The 9,758-nt window shown below is 32.2% G+C and overlaps 1 protein-coding gene across 1 annotated transcript; it reads right to left on the bottom strand.

The window, feature by feature from the left end:
* Positions 1-5,371: 5,371 nt before the first annotated feature.
* On the bottom strand, positions 5,372-8,065 carry LOC100243917 (transcription factor TCP8). The gene is made up of 2 exons (XM_010659721.3): positions 5,892-8,065; positions 5,372-5,780 (listed from the first exon to the last, which is right to left on the bottom strand). The coding sequence occupies exon 1, from the start codon at positions 7,581-7,583 to the stop codon at positions 5,934-5,936; it is 1,650 nt and encodes a 549-aa protein (XP_010658023.1). The 5' UTR covers positions 7,584-8,065; the 3' UTR covers positions 5,372-5,780; positions 5,892-5,933.
* Between the last annotated feature and the right edge of the window lie 1,693 nt (positions 8,066-9,758).

The raw sequence follows: 9,758 nt of genomic DNA, 5'->3' as shown, positions 1-9,758 counted from the left end.
TTTCCAAACATATGTAAAAAAAATTATTTCAATGTACTTGATCTATGGGCAATTTACTTATGATATTTTATTTTTAAAATTAATTATTAAAACGAGGTTATACATATTGAATTATCAACCCAATTATTTAGATATAATTATCATAAAAATATTTCTTATTTTTATAAAAGTATTAATGGAGCAATTTTAAATAGATAAAATATTTGTCCTTAGAATAAAAATATAAAATAGAGGTAAAATAAAAAAAAATAATAATAATAATAAAATAAAAGAGCATAAATAAAATAAAATAAAATTCTTTTGAATATATGTTAAAGGAACTTTCCAAACATATGTAAAAAAATTATTTGAGTGCTTTTGAATGTACGAGAAAAGTACTTCCAATGTTTTTTTATTCTTTGTAAAATCAATCATTTAAATGATTATATATATAATTTAAGAAATAAAATAAAATTATTTTTAACCTATAGATGAAAAGAACTTTCCAAATTCATGTAAAAATATTATTTCAATGTCCTTGGACCTTCAAGCAATGTACTTGGAATATTTTGTGATAAAATCAATTATTTGATGTTATATATATTGAATTATTTAACAAAATAAATTTATATTTTACAAAAGATCAATGGATTAAATATTTTTCACTATAAAAAAATTATTTTATCGTAAAAATTACTTTTGATATTGATTAAAAGGGATAAAAAGATCTGATATTTATAAATTTAACCTTCTCCATTTTTTGTCTCGAAAAGTAATTTATTTTTAACATAAATATTCTTTAATATATTGATTATTTACATGTATTATTTAAAAGAAAAAGTTACGTTTGCGAAAAAAGTGATAGCAATTTTGTCCAAAATCGGTATTTTATAGGGTTAAAAAAAGGTTGAGGGTTTGATTTACAAAATGAGAACAGTTTCATCCCTTTTAATCAAATAACCCAACAAAATACACTCATATCATAAATATTCGTATTTTACAAAAAAAATTATTCAATAATTCAATTGATAAAATACCGATGGAATAAAAATATAAGAATATGAGATATTTGGAGCTTATTCAAGAATTGTTTATTAAAAAAAAAAATTAATATTAAAAAATATATGTTAATTATTTTTATTTATTTTAAAAAATAATTCTGATAATCTGATAAAAGAAAAAAGTTTTTTATGTCATATAAACATGAATTCTTCTTAATCTTAAATATATGTTTTAAAGTCACTTGTTTTCTCAATGCGATAAAATATATATAAATAAAAATCTTAGGAGAATGTGAAGCACACGCGCGGGATGAGAGTGAAGGTGCCACCAAAACCGCACTAAGAGGAGGTGTGATTGGAGCACGTGAATCACGTGATCTTGATATAATATTCCAATTGAGATTGCCCTAAGATATGCTTTTGCCCCTCGTTTTCTTATTCAATCCATCTCCCACCTCATCTTCTCCACATCCATAAATAAATAAATATAAATAATAATAATAATAATAATAATTAATTCAAATAAAAACAAACATTCACATCTTCGATGGTGCCACCATCATTTTGTGCATATAAAAATATTGACTCAATTTTCTTATTTTAAATTTTTATGCAAGCTTTTTTGGATGATTGGAATTTGGTTTTGTTTGGTTGCCAAGAAAATATCAAAATTTTAAAGTTGTAAATGTTGATTATGTTAGTGTCTTGACATTACGTTAACAAAATAAAAACAAAAGCATCATCATTTTTTATTTTTATTTTTGTAAATTCAATTTGATGTAGAAGGAAAGGAAAAAATAAAGAAAAATTCATTAGGGTTTGAAAAAAATGGACAATTGAATTGTGGAAATGTCAAAATATTCATCATTTTGTTTCATTTGATTTGATCATATAAAGGTGAATGCAACCCCATCACATCAATACATCATATTTTAATATAAAAGTATATTTTTGGTTAATATATTTTATTTAATTAACTAAAAAATAAATAAAATTATAAATAATGAATTTATTCATTCTTATTCACATTTGTTTTCGAGAAAAATATGTTTTTATACACTCGTGTATATATATAAAGTCATGAAATAAGAGTTAAGTTTATAAAATATAAATTTTAAATATTCATTTATACGCTAGGATAACCCACTCGATCAAGACAAATATCGAAAGGTGTGATTCCAGTAAGTGACACATGGTTCTAGATTCGAATTTTATCACTGATAATACATTAAATTTGTTTGATACTGATAATTGTGGGACTGCTAACAAGATGGTTTGGGTCTTCATGAATAATTAATATTTCATACATTTTTTGGTTAAAAGTATTACATTTAATCATTTAAATATTACATTTTAATAATATAGGTACTATCTTTGGTCATCACATGTACTACTTTTGATCGCTACCTTTGATCATTTTAGGTATTACTTTTGATCGGTAAATTTATGAAATTTGAATACTATTTTTGACCGATAAATATATGAAACTTTAATTAATTTTAATGGTTGGTATTTTATAATTATTTTTACTTCAATTTTTTCCTAATTTCATAATTTTCCACTCAAAAACTCAGTGCAAAATATTCAATAATTCTTCTTATTATTATTTTTTAATTATTTTAATATTCTAACCTAGGACCCATGATGGGCAGCCACTCCCTTATCCTTTCTAAAAGAGGAAAGTGCCTCATATATATATATATATATATATATATATATATATATATATATATATATTAAAATAACATACTATAGGTCAAAATATATAAATATTTTTTTTTCCTCTCTTTTGGTATGACCAAGGGTCATCTTATCAAACCCTAAAGACAGCCTATTGTTGCGGAAATTACGGCACAGTGGAACCTCACTAAAGTCCAATTATCTAGGGGAAGAAGAAATATAATTAATTAATATTAATGTGTTACATTTTGTTAATTAAATATTGATTGAAAGTTGAGTTTTGTCTTAGTTTAAAGCAAACCTAGGGCAAGCTAAACCAAAAACAAAATTTCTAGCTCATGGAATTTTGCCACTTGAAAATTTGTATTCAAGATTTATCAGCCAATGTCGGATAAAGGCAAAGAATTTTACTGTAAAAGTCACTCGAATTTTAGATTTTTTTTTTCAAATTTAATTTGAAATTTTTTAAGGTTTGCTTTGATTGATGTCTCAATAGAAATAAAAGAGTCATTAAAGTAAAAACAAAATATTTAGGTGATGAAATATTGGTACTTGAACAATTTTATTCAAGATTTATCGATGAATAAAGACAAAGAATTTTAATGTAAAAGTTGCTTGAATTTTAGAAATTTTTTAAATTTAATTTGAAATTCTTTTAAGGTTGGGTTTGATTGACGTCTGAATAGAAATAGAAGTATCGTTAAAGTAAAAACAAAATCTCTAGATCATGAAATATTGCTATTTGAACAATTTTATTCAATATTTAGCGACCCAAGTCAAATAATGACAACAAATTTTAATGTAAAAGTCACTCAAATTTTAGATTTTTTAAATTTAATTTGAAATTCTTTTAAGGTTTGATTTGATTAACGTTTGAATAGAAATAGAAATAAATATCAATAAAGCAAAAACAAAATCCCTAAGACATGAAAATTTTCTATTTAAACAATTTCATTCAAGATTTAGCGACTTGAGTCGGATAAAGACATGATTTTAATGTAGAAGACACTTGAATTTTATAAATTTTTATTGAATTTAATTTGAAATTCTTTTAAGGTCTGGTTTGATTGATGGCTAAATAGAAATATAAATATCTTTAAAATCATCAAATTCTGAAGAATCAATATTAATTATATCTCGATAATAATTATACCTCATTAGTAGGAAATTTAATGAAAGGATTGAAATCTATCTTATATATTGAAATCACTTTGCCCAAAACATCCCTTTGAAATTATTTGACAATGAAACATAATATAAAGTATTGCAATAAATTGTGGGTGAATTTCTAATATATTAAAAATGTAGGGGTTCAAGAAACCCCTTTATTTGCCCAAAAAATAAAATAAATAATAAATAAATAAAAGTACAAGCATTAGAAAATAGAGCCCAAACAAAAATCACTAAAAATAGTAGGGACAAGCATAAATAGTAAAAGGGAAAATGGAAGGAACCCAATGCAAAACCCCACAAATAGTGGAATGGAGAGAAAATGATTAAGCAATGAAAACAAGAAGGTGGTCTCTCTGAATTGACTGTACCAAGTCAAAACTCAAGTCACTCTCAACTTGTGCTTGTGTTTCTTAATGTTCAACTAGATAACAACATTTGAATCAATCCACTCACATGACTCCTAATATCACTACCCCATTAAACCCTTTTCTTTCTTTTTTTCCCCCAAAGACCCTAATTTTTTTTTATACCAAATTTAGGTTAAAAAAAGTCTTCGAAGGGTTTGTTTTTTACAGTCTTTCAGCCGACCTTTTTCATAATCAAGCTAGAAAATAAAAGACGAATCAGTCCGAATAAGAATGAAATGGCTGACAGTAGAGTAGAACATTCATTCTCTACCGCCACCTCCTGCTTAAAACTAAAAGCTAGTAGTGATACCTCTACACGGCCGTCCTATCTAGTAAGAGCCTTTAAAGCAATGTTTGGCATAACATAATAATTATGACAGCTTACGAAAAAATTAGATTAGTCGATGTTGAATTTGAAAGAGAAATAAGTCAAATAAATCATATATAAATTTTCTTTTATGCTTGTTTTCCGAAAATTACTATAAAATAATTTTATTATATTTGATTTCATCATGAAAAATACAAAAAAATAAAAATAAAATATAATTAAATTTTGTCAAAAAAATAGGTAAAATTATTTTTAAAAAATATATAAAAATAATTTATTAAATTTATGGTGTTTTGGCGAAGAAGGAATGAAATAAAGGGGAAAAATAATTGGAGATGTTAAAAGGTTTTCCTTCTTCCAATTATGAATGCCGGCAAAAGTCAGTTACCGACAATAATTTGAATCTTGTCTTGCGAGAGGCCCACGCGTTGATTTATAGGTAGAAATTACTTGGTATGTCTTTTGGCATGATTCTTTTGATTGAACACGTGTCCATATAACGTGCAATTAACTTTATGCATAAATTAATAGACTTTAATGGTAGGGTTTGAAATTAAGATCTTTGCAAAATCATGATCGAGTGGAGTTGGCTCTTACCACTAAAACATGCTTAAAGGACCTCAAATGATGAACTATCATCATAATATGCAAATATAAATAATTTATTACATCCTGCCCCATTTCAATAAAGTACCATTATTCTTTTCAATAAAGCTACACCCAACTCCATTGCTTTAAAATCAATTTTTAAATTTTCCCCAATGGATAATGCAACTAAAATCCATTGAGTTTTACCAGGAAAGTGGAAGATAAGAGCATCAAGTTTATTGATTTGTTTTCTTTTGCTTCTTTTCCAATTTTCTCGTCATACAAACAAAGCAAAAACAAATTACACTAAACACAAACAAATATCCTCCTATACAATCTCTCTCTCTAACTCTCTTTCTTTTTCTGTGCCCTTTCAGTCCCTTTGGACCAAAAACTAACAAATTACACCCCAAACCCCTTCCTCATCAATCTAAGAAAAAATCCCACAAGAACAAAAAAAAAAAAATGACAAACAAAATCAAATGATCAGAAGTAGCAAAACCCTCCTCCTCCTCCTTCTTCTCTAACATGTTTCAAGCACTAGTAAATTCAATTCAATTCAATTCAATTCAATTCAATTCAGTTCAATTCAATGCATCACAAACTCAACCCATATCTTCAAACCTGCAAAAATGGATCAAACAATCTCTACTTTCATATCCCACAGTAAGAACCAACAGTGATAAAAGCAAAGGAAGATGATCATATGTTAGATGTTTATAGTAACTGCAATACCTGACTAGCCAGAAGAAGCTACTTTGGAATGGAATGTTACTACTATTGTGAGCTGTTTGGATCTTCATCTCCACTGTCTGTTCCTTGAGGCTGGTGCGGGTGCTGTTGGTGGTGTTCCATTGGATGGTTTTGCTCCGAATTCATATTCAAACCGCCTCTGGAGTAGGCGTTTAGGGCCGCCAACATCCCCAAATTCGTCTCTGAAACTCCTAACCCCAGGTGCTGAGAGGGGTGCTGCTGCATCAACATGGACCCTAATTGCAGAGGGTTCGCTCTTCCGCCTTGGAAGTCGAGGTTGCTGGCCAGGTTGAACCTCGGCATGAAATGTAGAGGGGCTTGGAGGGTGTTGCCGGTTGTGGTTGGCGCTGCGGTGGGGAGAGCCCACATGTGGGGCTCGGACGGGCCGGCTCCGGATGCCCCCACTGCTGCGGATGGCCCTCCTGCTCCGGTTGTAACAGGCAGCATCCAGAATGTGCTGCCTGCGCCGCTGTTTGGGGCGGGTGCCACCGCCCACATGGCGGTGGCTGGAAGGATGTTGGAGGGGCGGAGCAGGCCGGAGGGACCTGGCTGCTGCTCCTGGGGAGACTTGCCCATGTGTAGTGAGGTGGTTTTATTGTTTCCATTGCCTGAGGCGGCCTCGGATGCAGTAGTAGTGTTTTCCAGTGCTTGATTTGAGTCTTCATCCTTGAAGAGATCTCCTCTGAAGCGTTTTCGCATATAATTCTCGTCACTGCCACCGCCACCGCTCCCAGCACCCCCACCGCCCGGGAGAGCGTCACCAATCTGATCTGCTGACAACAAATGTGGCTGCTGATGAAACCCTAGCATAGCGGTGTGAGGAAACCCTTCCTCGTAGTGAGGGTGGTGAGCTAGGGCTAACGCGCCGTGAAACGAGTGCGGTGCCGATTTCGACGGAGGTGCCGAGATGGTCGAACCGCTGCTCCGGAGGGAGACGTTGAGCGTGGAGAAGTTAGCCGGGATGGTTCCAGTCCCGGTGGCAGCGATAATCGCAGGCTCCGCCTGCTGCAGCAGCCATTCGATGGTTTCCCCGTCGGACTTGTGCCCCAACTCTCTCGTCAACTGAAAAACCCTAGCCGCACAGGTGGCCGGCATTCGGATGCGCCGCCCTCGGCCGTCGACCTTGGTGTGGCGGTCCTTGGTGGATCTCTTCGCCGGAGGATTCGTCCCAATTGTCAGCTGCTGCTGCTGTTGTTGTTGTTGCTGTTGCTGTTGCTGTTGGTTTTTCTTCGTCGAATCTACCACACCGCCGCCCGATCGGCTCCGGTCAGCCTCGGATCTGGTAGCGATGGCGAGGGAGGCGTCAACCAGCTGCGGCGGCGGAGCCGGAGAAGGAGTAGTGGAGGAGCTATTACCACTGACAGAAGAAGTGGAGTTTGGAGAAGAAGAAGAGGTGGTGGCATCCATATTTCGAAGGAGGCCAGGTTGGCTGGGGCTGGAGCCCATGAATGGGGCTGGGTGGGATGGTCCTCCTCCACCACCTGCCCGCCCAACAAAAGGGACCACCATCTGCTGCGATGAAGATCCTCCCGATTTTTGTTGCTGATGAAGCAGCTGGTGGTGCTGCTGCTGCTGACGGTGGAGGTGGTGGTGGGGCTGCTGCTGCTGCTGCTGCTGCTGCGAATTACCAGTTGCATTGCCTTGCTTACCACTCTGCAAATCTGTTAACTCCATCCACCCAGGTAAAAATTTTCTCAATTCCCAATCAATATTCCTCAAAAATACCCCCCCACAAAAGAAAAAACCAAAAATCGAAAATCTCAAATTCTTATATCAAAATCCATGCTGCTTTTCTCCTTTTTCTGTAATTCAGCAGCCTCATCTTGCTCAGCTTGTTTTTCTAGAGAGAGAAAAAAAAAGACTGATGAAAAGGAGAGCGAAGAAATCCTTAAATAAAAAGAAAAAAAATTATTTATTTTTTCCGCTTGCAGGGTCTGGTCTGGGCCTCCTAACTAGGACTAAGAGTTTGTGGGGTTTCTTGCTTTCTGATTGACTGTTGTCTTTCCACCCCCCTCTGAAGAGGTGGAGACTAGAGAGAGAAAGGGAGGGTGCGTAGGTTAAGAGTGAGGGTGGGGTGGTGGGGTTGGCCTTTGGAGCAGGTGGGGGACCTCAGACCTCAGACCTCAGACCTCAGACCTCAGTAGTAGATTAGCAGAAGCCCACTCGTGGGGTCTTTGTAAAGGGAATGTTAAAAATAGCCTTTCAAAGGGGCACCCCCCAAAGTGCCCTAAATTTCTAGGGCACCCACCACCTCTTCATCTATTTCCATTTTTTTTTCTTTTTATTTTATTTTATTTTTTTTCTGTGTGAGCTGAATCCTCTATCCTCTCTATATGACTGTTGGTGTGCAGTTTGCAGACCCAGAATATGCAGAAGTGGGTTTTTCTTTTCTTCTTTCTCTGGTAAACCCTAATTCAACAGTGTCAATTTCTTTCCCTTTTTTTTTTTTTTTTTTCTAATTTTTAATTTTAATTCCATGCTGTTTCTCTTTCTAAAAAGATATGAGAAATGGGTTTAGTGGTAAAAATAAGGGTGAGTCCAGGGTAGCAGATAGACAGCACAGGTCAGCATCAGATAAAGCATCTAATGCAGTATGACAGCTCATCCCAACCCAACCCCACACTTTCTTCTTCTTTCTTTATTATTATTATTCTTTCTTCTTCTTCTTCTTCTTCTTATTTTTTTATTTTTTATTTTTTCCCCTTCTCCCTTTCCCTTTTTGGGTTTTACTTAATTTGACCATAATCAAATTTGTAAAAAGATCCTAAGAGCAATCGAAATTCGATTTTATAGTACGTTAGACAGTGATTTTAAAAAACATTCCCGATATATAATTTGGGTTCATATTTTTATTATTATTCATACCCTTAATTTTTTTTTTTTATGTACGTCATATTTGTAATTATTATGGAAGATTTTTTATTAATTTTTCAAAATATTCCCTAATTTTTATTAAAGGATTGTATAATTAAGAAATTTTTGAATATTATATTTTCTTAAAAATTAAATTAATATAATTACTTTGAATAGGGCAGTTAAATTTACTAAAAAGTCTATAATGGATGATGTCTTTTTGGCATAAAGTTTGTTGGAGGCTTTTACCCAATGGTTTAAAAAAAGGACAATTTTGTCAACTCATTGTCAGAAGAAACCCAAAATTAAATAAATTAAATTAAAAAAAATAGAGGTTGCCCAAAAAGCCCTTCCTATTATTTAATTATGGAATTTTAAACAACAAATATATTATAATTAATTAATTAATTAATTTAACAGCCACCAAATCATCCAGCCAATTCCACTTGTGGGCCTGCTTTCTCCAATCAAATGCTTTATTTTTTTTATTTTTTTTCTAACAGATAATCATCACAAATTATTTTAAAAAAAATTAACCAACCCACATCCTAATATAATAATAAATATTTAATATTTTAATCCAATAAATTATTATTATAAAAAAAAAAAAGTCCTGATTTCTCTTCCCCTCTGGAATGGACAGTGACCATAGTGGAATTTACTATTCACACATCACATTCTAGACCCTTTGTTTGGTTCTCCATATTAAAAGGGATTCTTGAAAGAGACCCCACCCATGACCTTTTTTCTAATTTTATTTTTATAAAAATAATTTTAATCCTTTTTTTAATTTTTTTTTCATAAATTTAATTTTTTATGATTTTGATGATTTTCTTTATTTAAAATTTATATGAAAATTTAGAAATACTAAAAAAAATTTTAGAAAAATATATTTTCATATACTCAAATAAAAAAATCGTAAAATAAGAACTCAAATTTATAAAATATAAATTTCTAATAATTATTTAAAAATAATTAATATTTCATATTTTTTTT

Source organism: Vitis vinifera, chromosome 12 (assembly GCF_030704535.1).
Source record: "Vitis vinifera cultivar Pinot Noir 40024 chromosome 12, ASM3070453v1".
Classification (NCBI taxonomy): domain Eukaryota; kingdom Viridiplantae; phylum Streptophyta; class Magnoliopsida; order Vitales; family Vitaceae; genus Vitis; species Vitis vinifera.
This window is presented reverse-complemented; position numbering and strand designations above follow the sequence as displayed.